This window comes from Lasioglossum baleicum, unplaced genomic scaffold (assembly GCF_051020765.1).
Source record: "Lasioglossum baleicum unplaced genomic scaffold, iyLasBale1 scaffold1392, whole genome shotgun sequence".
Classification (NCBI taxonomy): domain Eukaryota; kingdom Metazoa; phylum Arthropoda; class Insecta; order Hymenoptera; family Halictidae; genus Lasioglossum; species Lasioglossum baleicum.
Genome location: NW_027470451.1, coordinates 20,763 through 37,880, shown reverse-complemented (window position 1 = coordinate 37,880; position 17,118 = coordinate 20,763). Strand labels below are relative to the sequence as shown.

The 17,118-nt window shown below is 33.7% G+C and overlaps 1 protein-coding gene across 1 annotated transcript; it reads right to left on the bottom strand.

Annotated features, from left to right (window-relative positions):
• Window positions 1-14,159: 14,159 nt before the first annotated feature.
• On the bottom strand, window positions 14,160-14,982 carry LOC143220656 (uncharacterized; the record flags this gene model as incomplete). The annotated part of the gene is made up of 2 exons (XM_076446272.1): window positions 14,884-14,982; window positions 14,160-14,265 (listed from the first exon to the last, which is right to left on the bottom strand). Coding segments are annotated over exons 1-2 (205 nt in total), but the record flags the coding sequence as incomplete, so codon positions are not given.
• Between the last annotated feature and the right edge of the window lie 2,136 nt (window positions 14,983-17,118).

Below are 17,118 nucleotides of genomic sequence, written 5' to 3'. Positions count from 1 at the left end.
CTACTGTAGTGACGCGTTGTTCTGAAGAATGATATCCACGAAAACTACTATAGTAACGCGTCGTTCTCAAAAATGATATCCACCAAAGCTACTATAGTGATGAGTCCTTCTCAAAGATGATATCCACCAACGCTACTATAGTGACGCGTTTTTCTCAAAGATGATATCCACGAAAATTGCTATAGTGACGCGTCGTTTTAAGAGGATAGCCGCCAAGTTACTATAGTAACGCGTCGTTCTCAATACTAATATAGTGACACGTCGTTCTCAAAGATGATATCCACGAAAACTACTATAGTGACGCGTCGTTCTCAAAGGTGATATCCATGAAAACTACTATAGTGACGCGTCGTTCTCAAAGGTGATATCCACGAAAACTACCATAGTGACACGTCGTTCTCAAAGATGATATCCATCAAAGCTACTATAGCGATGCGTCGTTCTAAAAAATGATATCCACCAAAGCTACTATAGTGACGCGTCGTTCTCAAAGATGATATCCACGAAAACTATTATAGTGATGCATTCGTTTTAAGATGATATCCACGAAAGCTACTATAGTGACGCGTCGTTCTCAAAGATGATAATCGAACTAGTAATCGAATCTGGAAAGCAGTATTCATGTCTCTACACTCAAAATAGTTTTCTATCTACAACCCTTAATGCAAAGAATTTATTATTTATCAAATGATACCGAAAAAGAAGAAAACTTACTTACTTAAACCTAACCTAAACCGTATGAAGCAGTAAATGGCTCAAAGTGTTCTGAACTGAGATATCCGAATCTGAAAGCAATATTCTGGTCTCTATTCTCAAAATAGCTTTCCGTATACAACCCTGAATGTAGAGAACCGATTAAATTTCGAATAATACCGAAAAATAAAAGAACTTATTTACTTACTTAACAATAAACTTACCGGTCTTTCAAACCTACCTATTCTTACCATAAATATAAATATAATTAGTAGGTACCGAATTTTTCGCAATAAAAGGTAAACTAGGAGTAAAAAGAAAAAGTGAGTAATCGAATAATCGGATGATACATGAATTTACAAAAAATCAAACGAGCGAAAGAAATACCGATTAACGTGCAATTTTAAATTAAACTTTGAAAGATGTCATTTCACTCCGCTAGCTACCTTTAGCATTAACATAAGTTAATTAAATCTAATATAATTTAATTCAACCAATCAACCCGTCAAATTCCCATAAACCTATCGTTAAACAAATCGATATTACAATAAATAATCCCAAACTGCCTATTACCAACAAAAAACTACTCAAATCGAAGCATCTTTCAAGCGCTAAGTGTTCCATAAAATCCTGAAAATCCTAGCTAAAAGCAAAATGGCCATAGAGACATAATCAGCGACGTTTAAAACGTCGCGGTAATTTCTCATTCCGTGGTAATCCTAATCGAAATTTCACGCTGCTTACGCCCGCATAGTCAAACAGAGATATCATTAAAGAAATATTATCAACTCGTTAGACGTGGTCCCTGTTTGCACTCTGTCAGCGTTGCAGGAGCATTAATAATCCTTGACGCCATCACGGTTTGCCATCATGGCGTCGTTAGTCGGCAATCGTTACACGATCAGGCTTCGCACTTTTCACTCGCGTTTTCACGTTTTCCATCGTGTGCACTCTGCTTCTTTTTTTTCTCTCCTCGGTTCTTCCAGTGGAATAAATCTCGAGATAAGGGATTGACAGCTAATTAGGCGGGAGGTCGTTAATTAAGAATGCCGGAAATGCAGGTGGCTTGGTCCGTGTAACGCTTCAGGGTCAGCTCGACGTTGCCGCAGCTCAATACGCTTATTATATGATCAGTTCGTTTCGAGAAGGTTATTAATGTAATGCATACATCACCGTGCATCGGCTCGATAAGATACATGACCGAGCGAATTCGAAACGAGTTGGCTGGTATCAAAGTCGTTAAGCCCAGCGATTGGAATTTCGCGATATGGGCGCCGGGGGAACTTCAAACGCGTGTTGCCCACTCGTTCCCGATTTTTCCACAATTTTTATTTACCTTTTTATCTTTAGATTTGTTTTTGGAAAGAGAGAGAAAATATTGGGTGGCGTAATTTTGATTTGTGGGATATTTTAAGTATGAAATAAAGGGGAGGGTTATTAAATTAACGGGATACGTCGATTGTGGGTCTTCAGATGTGTGTTTTGAAATATCGTAAAAGTTCGTGTTGCGCTTTTTCCGTATTTTTATTTCTCACCTTTCATTCATCTCTCATTCGTATTTCTGAATTCTTAACCCTTGACGAATTGTCAGGCAAACAATTTGATTAAAAATAAAAGAACGATTAAAAATTACAAATTAAACGTCCATTCGCATTACATAGTTCTTAATGCGAACCTTCGACGAATTGTCAAGTAAACAATTCGATTAAAAATAAAAACTTAAACGTTCCTTCGCATTTCTTAGTTCTTAACACTTCGACGAATTGTCAAGCAAACAATTTGATTAAAAATAAAAACTTACTTAAAAGTTCATTCGCATTTCTTAGTCCTTAACCCTTCACGAATTGTCAGGCAAACGATTCGATTAAAAATAAAAGAACGATACAAAATAAAAAATTAAACGTCCATTCGCATTTCTTAGTTCTTAACTCTCCAACGAATTGTCAGGCAAACAATTGGATTAAAAATAAAAACTAAAACGTTCATTCGCATTTCCTAGTCCATAACCCTTCACGAATTGTCATGCAAATTGCTAAAACGAGAAGTCCCGATCCATCCGACGGATTGCCAGGTCGAAAAAGATTTTGACAGCGTGTGCAGTTGATAAAAGTTATACACGGACGGTCGGTCCCCTGTACCCCGTGTTTCTTCCCTTCTTTGTTCCAAGTAATTGTATTAGAGAAACGGAAGCCGGGACAAAAGTTTGAAACAAGAGGTTAAACAAGCCGGAGCCACTCGAGGCACAAATGTTTCATGTGTCGTGCACCTTTACTACTTTTTGTCCCATTCAAACGGATCCATAGAAATTGCATGAACCTTAGAAAGCGTAATTGCATCGGCTCGCCTGTTGCTAAACGCGGTGCAGAGCCTTTGCTTCCAGCTACTCCTACGGTTACAATGCCGCCGTTATATTATTAAAGGTCGATTTGTTTAATGCCCCCAGGAACAGATTGAATCACCCGCTGATCGCCTTAAACGAACCTGCCGACTAAATTTTCCATACAAACCGTTCGATCCACAGTGATCCCCGGTAATATCCCACATTCCTTTATAATAGCGTAATTCCGCGAACACTTAAAATTAGCGAAGATCGCGTGAAAATAAAAGAAGATTCAAATATATGGACCGTTTATTTGGAAAGCGGTGCAAGTTCATTTTCTTTGCTTTCGAGAAAATTTAATATTAACAGATCTGAGAATTAAAAAATGTAGGTTAATTATGCGAAGTCTAGGAATGTTTGTACTAATTTATCAATATGTAATTTGATTATAGAAATTTCTTTTAGACGAATTTAAGTAAAATGATATACAATTTTTAGGGTGGAAATGGACTTACAACAGTTTTGTAATAAGTTAATTGTAAATATCGTTTAATTTCAATTTCGAAATAACAAATATCGCTTAAAATACATCTCGTATTAATCGAATTTTGTTTGTAAATAATAACGAGAAATAAAATAGGATTAGCGTTTTTTATTTTGAACGTTGATTATATTTATATATTGTTAAATTTAACACGAGATATTGGTATTTATTTAGTATTTTAAATAATCAATTTCGTTTTACGTTTCGAATATTTTACGTTATTATATCTTTTCATAAATATTAAATTGTTGTTGAACCTTCTGTTTATATTTCTCGCAACACAATGCGATAAATATAACAAAAATACGTGTTTCTGTGAATTATAAAAAATCACTTTAACCCTTTGAGAGTGTGACTTGACAATGGGAAATTGTTTCAAGAGATTTACACTTGAAAATTACAAAGTGTAACAATAGCGTAAATATAACTGATTTTCAATCGAATTTCTTTCTTCCTTTATTTATTTAAACAGCCCTATTTTTTAGTCTAAATAAATTCCAAATAATAAATTTAAAACATTAAGGGCTACTGGTAACAAAATTGAAATATAATTCGGACCGCAAAGAATTAAAATAAAATTAGAAAAGAAGGAAAGGAGCATTTTTTCAATCGAATTTATTTCTTCCTTTATTTATTTAAACAGCTCTATTTTTTAGTCGAAATAAATTCCAAATAATAAATTTAGAAACGTCAAGGGCTACTGGTAACAAAATTGAAATATAATTCGGACCGCAAAGGGTTAAAATAAAATTAGAAAAGAAAGGAAAAGCGCATTTTTTTAATCAAATTCGTTTCTCCCTTTATTTATTTAAACAGCCCTATTTTTTAGTCGAAATAAATTCCAAATAATAAATTTAGAAACGTTAAGGGCTGCTGGTAACAAAATTGAAATATAATTCGGACCGCAAAGGGTTAAAATAAAATTAGAAAAGAAGGAAAAAGCGCATTTTTAATCAAATTCGTTTCTTCCTTCATTTATTTAAACAGCTCTATTTTTTAGTCTAAATAAATTCCAAATAATAAATTTAGAAACGTTAAGGGCTACTGGTAACAAAATTGAAATATAATTCGGACCACAAAGGGTTAACACATACTGCAAGAAATTTCCAGAACTTCGATTACGTTGTTGCAAAGGGATACACACAGTGGTATAATATCGGATGTTCTTCAAATACGAACACAGGTCGCTGAATATTTAGTATTCGTTATGGCTATAGAAATTCCCGTGTCTGCACAGTGTGGCAATTTTAACGAGATATGTCCCGCTCTCTTCTTTTTCCCTTCGAATCTGCGTAATCGCGCACGAAAGAAACGGTAATTTCACTGTTAATGAGCGGATAGTGCCGCAGCGTGTTTCACGTGTGTTTTATTTGCATGCTGCGCTGAGCGTTGGACAAACAACGATAAACACACAAATGAAATTCAGTTATCCGCGTTTTACGATTCCAATACCGGTACACGTAAACTTGTCGCGCGATAATTTAGTTCTGCTGATTGCACATTCAAATACTTTCCTATACGTTTCACCTGTACCTTGCATAACGAAAAAAAAAAAAAAAGAAAAGAAAAGAAAATAGCATCGTTCACAATGGCTCGTAACAATTTGCCGTTTCGCGAACGCGAGTCTATCAGTAATTAGTTTTCGTCTTTTCAAACATATTCGTGTTATATGCATGTATATTTTTGGCTGAAAGACGAAAATTTCGCTAATTATCGTCTTGTTCGTTTGTTTCTCTTTTGTTTTTATTCCGTTGAGAAGTTAGAAATATTCGAGGTTAATAAAAAAAAATTTGCAATTGTGTTTCAGGAATTATCAGTGAAATATTTAATTATTGAAATATCCTGGTTCAATAATTTGAAGTATAGTGATACTCGAAGGTTGATCAAATATTAAATTTTCTTGTTTGATAGTATATTACAATACTATTTGTTTATTATACGTGATCAAACGCGTTGGTGTAATATACGTGTGTATTTTTGGCTGAAAGACGAAAGATTCGCTAATTATCGTCTTGTTCGTTTGTTTTTCTTTTTATTTTTTAGTCCGTTGGGAAGTTAGAAATATCCAAATCTGATAAAATAACGTCTGCAATTGTGTTTCCGGAATTATCAGTGAAATATTTAATTATCGAAACAACGTGGCTCAAAATTTGAAGTATATTGCAGTATAGTGATACTCGAAGGTTGATCAAAGGTTAAAATTCCTTGTTTAGTAGTATATTACAATACTATTTGTTTATTATACGTGTTCAAACGCGCTCGTGTCATATGCATGTGTGTTTTTGACTGAAAGACGTAAGAGTCGATAATTATCATCTTTTCATTTGTTTCTCTTTTTTTTAGTCTGTTGGGAAGTTAGAAATATCTGAGGCTGATAAAATAATGTTTACAATTGTGTTTCCGGTATTAACAGTGAATATTTAATTATCGAAACATCGTGGCTCAATAATTTGAAGTATAGTGATACTCGAAGGTTGATGAAAAGTAAAAATAGGTGATAGTAGATGAAAATAGAACACAACGCAGTGGAATAAAATAGAATTGTAGCGTGTATAGTATATATAACATAGTTGATACAATGCAATGACGTAATATAAAATAGTATAATTACGCAAAAATCAGAGTAGCATATAGTATATTACAATCGCCTAGCTGCAGTATACTAAAATATAGTATAGCATAGTATAACCGTGTCACCTAATATATAGTAATCATAGTATTTAATAATATAGTAGAATAAAGTTTAGAATAAAACTAAAATAATATAGTTTGGTATGATATAACGAATAATATAGTATAACAGTGTCACTTAGAATATAGTATCCATAATTTTTAATAATATAGTAGAATAAAGTTAAAATAAAATTAAAATAATATAGTTTTGTATAATATAGTATAACAGTGTCACCCAGTATATAGTATCCATAGTATTTAATAATATAGTAGAATAAAGTTTAAAATAAAATGAAAATAACATAGTATAACAGTGACACCCAGTATATAGTATCCATAGTATTTAATAATATAGTGGAATAAAGTTTAAAATATAATTAAAATATTATAGTTTAGTATAGCATAATAGCATATATACATATTATAGCATAATAAAATAGTATAGCAGTGTCACCTAGTATCTAGTACCCATAGTATTTAATAATATAGTAGAATGAAGTTTAAAATAAATAAAAATAATATAGCTTAATATAATATAGCCAATAACATAGTATAATAATGGTTAATAATTCTGACTAGTACAATAATGGTTAATAATTCTGTAATATTCAACGCACCGTGTTACTTCCGTTGTAAATGCAAATTTCATATTTTATTACATTTTTCTCGCAAATTACTCGATAAACTGACACACAGGTCTTTGTTATATTATCACAACGAGAATGCATCGTATTTAAATTACAATCGAAATTACTTTCCTTCCGAAGCCCGATTGCGCAGGGTCGGCTGAATTTTCAGATAAATTAATATTTATGAATTATTAGCAAACGGCGAATTACAAATATATATCGATAATACGCAACGTCGTGTAATTTATTGAAATATACGAATTGTTATTTTATAACTCGAAATCGCGGAATTATTTACAAAACCCGGCAATAACATTATCGCGATATTAAATGACAAATATAATTAGCTGTATCGAGCCGGTGTTATTTGAATACAACGAAAATAACAGCAATGGTAATGTGCTGAAAAATTACAGTACAATACGTACAGAGGGTGTATTAAAACGAAAGCAGCTTACGGTCAGGATGTTACGTGAAATATGCGTTTTAAAATTCAATTAGCCAACCGTTTCTGTAACAGATGGTTAAATCTTTAAATATTCCGAAACACGGAAAGGAATCAATTAATCGTTGTTCAAGAGAAATTCCGGTATAATACAATCTCTCCATAATGTATAACGCAATTATTATGCAGCGAATGTCGCGATAATATAGCACTGTTGGCTATTTTAACGAATTAAAAATGTTATATACAGAGTTATTCTCGTGAATGGAATTTTTGAAACTCATGTCAGTTAGATAAAAATGTGTAATATCTCATTGGTATTATCCTTTGAGAAACTTCTCGGCATTATAATCGGTGATAAAGAAAAAATAAAATACGATTTCTGATATTATTGTTTTTTTAGAAAAATTGCAGTTTCCATATTTTTCTGAATTATTATAGTATTTCGAAAGTATTTCGTTTCTATTTCGCTGAACTACCGTCGATAATATTTGTAAGAATCTTATCGCATTACGCTTTCAAATTTCCACATTTTCGAGAGTTTACAAGCTAAAATTTGATTTCTGGTATTATCGTTCTTTAGAAAAATTCCAATTTTCATTTCTACTTCGCTGAACTAGCATTGATAATTTTCGCAAAAATCTTATCGTAATTACGCATTTGAGTTTGAAGAATTTAAACGGAAAAAGATCGGTAATCAATTCGAATTGAAACATTACTACTCGTACATTTCCTTGAAATCAGGATAAAACCATATGTGTTTGAAATACTTGAACACGTGTTATTCTCTACTACCTTCGACGTAGCTTTTGCAAACGATTTTTGCATGACTTTGCAAACGATGAAAGAATTTCGATGCTTTCGATGATTCGAACACGCGGAAAACGTACCTTTTAATCCGGATTCGATTCAATACCCTTGTCTATTATAACGCATTACCAACATTTAACTCAAACTTGTGTTATTCTCTATCACCTAGGACCTAGCTTTTATCGATATCTCATGATTTTGCAAACGAAGAAGAATCTCGATATTTTCGATGCTTCTAACACACGGAAAACGTACCTTTTCATCCGGAATCGATTCCCTTATGTATTATAATGCATTACCAAGATTTAACTCAGATTCGTGTTATTCTCAATTACTTAGGACCTATCTTTCAACGATATCTTATCATTTTACAAACGAAGAAACAATTTCGATGCTTTCGATGCTTTCGATGCTTCGAACACGCGGAAAACGTACCTTTTAATCCGGATTCGATTCGATTCCCTTGTTTATTATAACGCATTAGAAGATTTAACTCAAACTCGTGTTATTCTTCATTACTTAAGACCTAACTTTCAACGATATCTCATGATTTTGCAAACGAAGAAAGAATTTCGATGTTTTCGATGCTTCTAACACGCGGAAAGCGAACCTTTTCATCCGGATTCGATTCCCTTGTCTATTATAACGCATTACCAAGATTTAGCCTTTCATGCCGCATCCTAATCCCAGTATCGATCCTCTGGCAATCGTTGCGAATGCAACGTCGATGCCTTTCATCTAGATGATTGAAGGCTGGCCACGAGGAAAGAAGAAAACTGGTCTTCCTCTTCGACTGTCTCGGGACAGCCGATGCTTTTCCTCGGCCAAAATTCTCATGCAAATTTAGTCAGAGCGAATTCCCGGGCAATTATTTCGGAAAATAACCGAAGATAATTTCAAAGTTACCGTCTAAATTATTTAACGGACGAGGTAAAAGTCGACGGGATAGTTTGAAACTCGAATCAGATCTGGCAAAGCCTGGTTCCTCGTGTTATAAATTGATGGGCATAGTTGGAGACTTTTACCCGGTTACAATCTGAAAAGACCAGTTTTTCGTTTTAATACTACTGATAACGAGTCGTCGATTTAATTATAAAAATATTTTGGAATTAATAATGAACGTACCGATATTTTGCACCTATCTATTCTCACAGTGAATATAATTACCAATAGGTATTTAACTCTTCGCTAGAAAAGCTAAGCTTGTATCGAAAGGAACATAAACTATACGATATTTGTCTTTGAAGCAACTAACTAGTAACCGAATCTGGAAAGCAATATTCGTGTCTTTACTCTCAAAATAGCTTTCTATGTCATAAAGATGATATCCACGAAAGCTACTATAGCAACGCGTCGTTCTCAAAGATGATATCCATCATAGCTACTATAGTGACGCGTCGTCCTCAAAGATGATATCCACCAACGCTATTATAATGACGAGTTGTGCTCAAAGATTATATCGACTAAAGCTACTATAGTGACGCGTCGTCCTCAAGATGATATCTACCAACGCTATTATAGTGACGAGTTGTGCTCAAAGATGATATCCACGAAAGCTTACTACAGTGACGCGTCGTTCTCGAAGATGATATGCACGAAAGCTACTATAGTGACGCGTCCTTCTCAAAGATGGTATCTATCAAAACCACTATACCGTCGCGCCGTCCAAATCGGTGCTATACACGAAAATTACTATAGGGACGCGTCGTTCTCAAAGATGATATCTACGAAAGCTACTATAGTGACGCGTCGTTCTCAAAGATGATATTCACCAAAGCTACTATAATGACGCGTCGCTCTCAAAGCTGATATTCACCAACTACTACTCTAGTGACGCGTCGTTTTCAAAGATGGCATCCACCAAAGCTATTATAGTGACGCGTTGTTCTGAAAGATGATATCCACGAAAACTGTTATAGTGACGCGTCGTTTTCAAAGATGGCATCCACCAAAGCTACTATAGTGATGTGTCGTTCTTAAAGATGGTAGGAATCTAAACTACTATAGTAACGCGTCGTTATAAAAGATGATATCCGCAAAACCACTATAGTTGCACATCGTTCTGAAGCATAATATACACGAAAGCCACTATAGTCGCGTGTCGTACCTAAGAGGTTAATCCAGATCGAAATAGTCACTGTCTATGCAGATAGAAGAAACACCGCGCGAATACCATTTTTAGTCGGATGTCTCATTCCATATCTTTCCACCTCGACAAGAAAAAAAAAAGAAAAAGAATCGTAAGAATAATTCAAGAAAAATGAAACCAGCATAATTGTATACCTTCAAATGGCCAAGGAAGGAAGATCGTATCGTAACTGTAAAAACGGAAAGGAAGTTAGCCAGGTACCATTTTCTGCATCTCATTTCCTCCCATCAACTTCTTGCGCTCACCGTAGAATATTCTGGAATTACGCGATATTTAACCCTTTGCTCTCGACGATTTTTTCGCTACGAAAAAGCAGAAATTTCCAGATTTTCTGCTATAAAACTGGCGTCATTTTTTTCAGTGGTAAACAAAGAATCGTATAATATAATATAATTAATATATAATTATATATTTAATAATTATATAATTAATTGATTATTAATAAATAAATAATGATAAATAATTATTTGATTCTTGCATATTGTTATATTATCTTAAATTTGATATATTAATACTAGGTTTACTACCTTATACTATTTTATACTACTTTTACCTACTTATTACTAGGTTTACGGACGTTTTTGAATACCTATCTTTATGGGGACCCGTCAGATTTACGGGTAAAGAAAATTACGCATTTTCTTAAAAAATAATACCATGAGTTTAATTTAAAAACAATTATGATATTTACAGAGTTAATATAAGTTAATTAAATATGTTAATATCGTATAATTGAAGCAACCCATCCGTCAAATTCACGGGTCCCGTAAATCTAGTGTTAAAAAACAAACGATAAATTTAATTTGAAAACAATCGCAATATTAATGAACTTAACATATGTTAATTAAACGTGTTAATATCGTATAATTGCAGCAACCCATCCGTCAAATTCACGGGTCCTGTAAATCTAGTGTTAAAAAACAAACGATGAATTTAATTTGAAACCAATCGCAATATTAACGAACTTAATATAAGTTAATTAAACGTGTTAATATCGTATAATTTTAGCAACCCATCCGTAAAATTCACGGGTCCCATAAATCTAGTGTTAAAAAACAAACGATGAATTTAATTTGAAACCAATCGCAATATTAACGAACTTAATATAAGTTAATTAAACGTGTTAATATCGTATAATTGCAGCAACTCACTCGTCAAATTCACGGATCCCATGAACCCAGTGTTAATTAACATGTGTTTTCGAAATTTTATGGCAACTGACAGACTCCCCTCAAGTTCAAAGAATTACCAAATTCGAAACGATACAATACCATCCGTGTAAATAAAGAGAACATAACGCGAGTGACATTTTTACCTATTTTCCTCATTTTTCCTTCCTTTGCTGAGAAGTGAGGAAAAAAGTGAATTTGCCTGGAATAATTTCGCAAGGAAGGAAAGTAGACAAGGTCTGCCGGCGACTGGTCGAAGAAGGGGAGATTACATCGATGTAAATGTACAAAGGACGAAGACAAGATGGAGGCGAAGTTAAACACGGCGACACTCTGCATTTCGATAAACCAATTATTCGCTCGGCGATTCCCCAAGGAAGGGGGGCAAGTTTAATACGAGTTGTTGGTGCAAATAAGAAGATAAAACATCGGGACTAAGTAGACGGTAAACTAGCTGGAGTTGGCAATAAACAGCGTATAAATTTCCAGAGAGCTTTATCAGAGAGCCCGGAGAGAGCAGCTTGTGCAAGCCGCGTGCATATATCACAGAAGGACCGCTTGAATTCGCTCGATGAATTTCAATATCATTCCCAGTCACGGCCAGTTCCATCCATCCTTTCCGACCTCAGACCGATAGTATGAAACGTATGATTGTTAATTAACCCTTGCGATGCGGTCTTCAGACACTCGGATTACGTTCTTTCTTTCGGACGTTGACCATCTTCTTCGGGAAATGCAGCAAAATCGTTGTTGATTTCTTAACACTTTCGTTACAGTGATTTTTTTTCTAAGAAATCTGATGATTATGGTCTTATTTGTTAAAATTTAGATTGTTAAATTCAGATATTGTTATTTATAGGAAACAAAAGTAAAACAAAGCTAAAGCTTTTTTAATTTGATTCATACGTGTATTTATTTGTTATTCTAGTTTATTATTTAATAGAAACGGTAACGTAAATAAAGTGACATACGAAATAATGACAAAAACATGTTCACCTAACCCAAACCTTTTCGTTACAGTGATTTTTTCTGAGAAATGTGATTATGATCTGAGTTTGGGCCAGGTGTGGGTTTTCCATTGTTTTTCTGTTTTTCCTACCATTACCTATCTTCTTGTGACATTGGATTTCTTATTCTTTGGATGCTCCTCGGTTGAATCGTATTTCTAAAATATATATCTTTGCAAGATTTTTTTAATGTCAGAATTTGGATTTATTTGTGTGAAATATATTTGCAAGATTGTAAGATCTTTTTAATTATCAAACTTCGGATTTATTTGTTTGAGTTAAATTTGTGTTAAGTATTTGCGAGCAGGAATGTGGTAGTTGCAGATAATACTTTCGAAACTTTATCAATTATATTTCCAAATATTCCAAAAACATTGATAAAAGCACGTGTTCATAGCAGTTGTTTTCTGTTTTATATCGTTTCAGGGTTTCAGTAGCCACCCTGTATATGGGATGTTTATTATTCTTGGCTTATTTGGTAGTCTTTATTGCTAATTGAATAACGAAAATGGAATATTGCTTTGGTAATGGCACCATTTGCATTCTGTTGTTGTTATCTTACATATTTTCTGTGCTGTTCGTGTTTCTGCAGAAGTAGAAATTACAAACAGTCGAGAATATGAAGTTGATAAACATATTCCTGAACCATTCTCGAATCCACTGTTTACTTAAGTTATTCAATTTATTCTTATTCTGGTTATTATTTTTGTATTATTGTTTTATTTGCAAGCTTATTTTTCAGACACTCTATATAAATATAGAGATATTTCTCCTATTTCTAGGGATATTTTAATTTTAAACGCTTTTCGAAATTCTCTAACTCTGAGCATCTATCTATTTATCCTTAGTCGCTTATTCTTTTACGGTATAAGGCCTAAAATATTTCGAAATAACGAGAATATATATCCTATTAAATTCTCCAATTTTCTATCGTTACAAAATGTAACACAAAATTAGAAAATTGCATTATATTACTCGATATTTCCAACCTATATATATATTATTAAATATTTATTCTATCATATATTATAAAATATTTCTACAATGAGTTCTAAAAAGTCTAGAATTCAATTTTTAGAAAGAACGAGAATATATATCCTATTAATTCCCTCAATTTTCTATCGTTATAAAATACACCAGGAAATTGGAAAATTGCATATATTACTCGATATTTCCAACCTTATACTGTTTTGTTAATTCGTATCATTGAAAGTCCTTTCTATTTTCAATTGCAAATGAAGTCGGATGCCATTTTTCGAAGCAACATCGCGTATCATCGGCACGGTAACCATAGAATTAAATATACACGTAAAAATCGAGCCGATAAAAGCTCGGCAAATGTAGGATAGAACTATAATTTCTTGCGAATGATTTTCAGTAAGACAGTTTTTAGTATTCCAGTTAGCGTGCCGGTAATTAATACGACAAAGTACAAATCGATTGGTTCGGGCAACGCGCTCCTGCGGCGAAAATTTATTGTTATCCCGATATTTGTCAATACCGACAATAATAGAAAGTACGTCGCGTGAATTATGTCTCTTCCTCTATATTTGCATCCCCCATAACGTATAAACGATTTTATCCAGCTCTACCCATAGCATCGCGGATTAACTTCTCTCGGAAATTTCTGGTTATTTCCATTTCTCTTTCAAAATGACGGATACTCTTGAATTATGCAATAGAAAAGAAAATTCATTTTCTCTCATACGCATATACACACTCTCTCTCTTTCTCTCTTTCTTTGACTTTGTCTCTTTACTTCTCTCTTTTTCTGTCTTTCTATCTTTATTTTTGCTAGTTTTTTCTCTGTGTCTTCGTCTATGCTTCTGTCTTCAATTCTTTCACTCTCTTTCTCCCCTTCTCTCTTTCACTCATTCTACCTCTGTCTTTGTCTCTTTACTTCTATCTCTCTTTCTCTCTGTCTTTCTATTTTTATTTCTCTCTCTTTGTCCCTTTTTCTGTGTCTTCGTCTCTTTACTTCTCGCTTTCTTTCTTTCTCTCTTTCTCTCTCTCTCTGTCTCTCTTTTTCATTGTCTTTATCCCTTTGCTGCTCTCTCTTTTCTCTGTCTTTCTATCTTTATTTCTCTATCTTTGTTTGTTTCTTTCTCTGTCGTCGTCTCTTTACTTCTCACTTTCTTTCTCTCTTTCTGTCTTTCCTTCTCTCTCTCTCTCCTCTCTCCCTGTCATTCCTCCCTCTCTCTTTCACTCATTCTTCCTCTGTCTTTGTCCCTTTACTTCTCTCTCTCTCTTTCTCTGTCTTTCTATCTTTATTTCTCTATTTTTGTATCTTTCTTTCTCTGTCTTCGTTTTCGCTTCTCGCTTTCTTTTTCTTTTTCTGTCTTTATCTCTCTCTTTCTCTCTCTCTCTTTTCACTCACTCTTCCTCTGCCTTTGTCTCTTACTTTTCTCTCTTTCTCTGTCTTTCTATCTTTATTTCTTTAGTTTTGTCTCTTCTTTCTGTGTCTTCGTCTCTTTACTTCTCGCTTTCTTTCTCTTTTTCTGTCTTTCCTTCTCTCTCTCTCTCTCTCTCTCCCTCTCACTCATTCTTCCTCTGACTTTGTCTCTTTACTTCTCTCTCTTTCTATTTATATTTCTTTATCTTTGTCTCTTCTTCCTGTGTCTTCGTCTCTTTACTTCTCGCTTTCTTTCCTTCTCTCTGTCTCTGTCTGTCTGTCTGTCTCTCTCTCTCTCTTTCTCTGCCGGAAATCTGGCGTGACACTCTCCCCGAGAGGAAACGGGGATCGATCTCTCGCAACATTTGCGAGATTACCAATTAACCGGGATACACACAATGTCATATCGGGGTATAAGGTAATTTCATCGGATCTAATCCACGAATTTCCCGGCATAGCTCTCTCGGATCTGTGATTCCTAACCAATTCGGGGCCCTTTGAATTATACAGGAACGCGGAGATAGCAGGGTTTTCAAAGTGTCTCGAATAACGTGTCTGAGCCCGGCCACCGGCACCATTGAAATATTAATCCGGCGTAAAGCACGTGCTATTTCGACTTCCAACGCGAATCGATCCTCTCCGCTGCGTTTTTACAAAGCTGCATAATGTATTCGTCCGCGGTTTTATCCGCGAGTCACTAGTTTCCGATCACGTTGAATTCCAGTTAACCGCATCCGTGTTTCCGTTTCATTTTAACCACCCTAATTTACCCTTTTATACATGGATATGATATAAAGGGTTGGAAAAATGTATCGGCACATTCATTGATTATGATTGTTCCGAATCAAATGCTTATAACTGTGAAAGAAATCGAAGAAGAGGAAAATTTTGTTGACACGTGTATTTATTTGTTATTCTAGTTTATTGTTTAGTAGAAACGGTAACGTAAATAAAGTGACGTACGAAATAATGACAATAACATGTTCACTGAACGTTTTAAGCGTGGAAAAAAGTATCGGCGCAGCATGATTGTTCCGATTCAAATACTTATAACTATGAAACAAATTGTTGAAGCGGAAAATTTTGTTCATACGGGTATTTATTTGTTATTCTAGTTTATTGTTTAGTAGAAACGGTAACGTAAATAAAGTGACATACGAAATAATGACAATAACATGTTCACTGAACGTTTTAAGCGTGGAAAAAAGTATCGGCACAGCATGATTGTTCCGATTCAAATACTTATAACTATGAAACAAATTGACGAAGAGGAAAATTTTGTTGACACGTGTATTTATTTGTTATTCTAGTTTATTGTTTAGTAGAAACGGTAACGTAAATAAAGTGACGTACGAAATAATGATAATAATATGTTCATTGAACGTTTAAGCGTGGAAAAAAGTATCGACGCAGCATGATTGTTCCGATTCAAATGGTTCTAACTATGAAACAAATTGACGAAGAGGAAAATTTTGTTGACACGTGTATTTATTTGTTATTCTAGTTTATTGTTTAGTAGAAACGGTAACGAAATAAAGTGACATACGAAATAATGATAGAAAAATGTTCATTGAACGTTTCAACCCTTTCGCTACGGTGATTTTTTCTGAGAAATCTGATTATGGTATTATTTACTATAATAAATAGTCAGATATTCTTATTTACAGAAAACAAAGCTAAAACAAAGTTAAAATATTTTTAATTTCTTTGACACGTGTATTTATTTATTATTCTAATTTGTTATTTAACAGAAACGGTAACGTAAATAGAGTGACATATGAAATAATGACGAAAACTTGTTCATTGAACGTTTCAACCCTTTCGTTACGGTGATTTTTTCTGTGAAATGTGATTATGATCTTATGGTCTTGTCAACTCGTTATCTCTGCAGTAGAGATTCGCCATTTTAACAGATGGATGGCTCTGTAATTCTGCAATAAACCATCAATCGCCTAATTTTCTTCCCCGTTGCGTCTGAAAGTAATTACGCTTAAACGTTCCAAACATTTCCTGCCAATTACATTATTTTCCGAATATTTGAAATACCGATGACTATTTTAAGACTAATACTAATACTAATTTTAAGACTATTTTAAAGTAATAGTACGGTTAAAAATAAAAATACAAATTTAAGACAATTTTAAAGTAATAGCGCATTTAAGAATAAAAATACAAATTTAAGACTATTTTAAAGTAATAGCACAGTTAAAAATAAAACGATACTCGTTACTTTTAATAAATATTTAATCCAAAAATATGTAATATAAATATTTAATCCAAAAATATG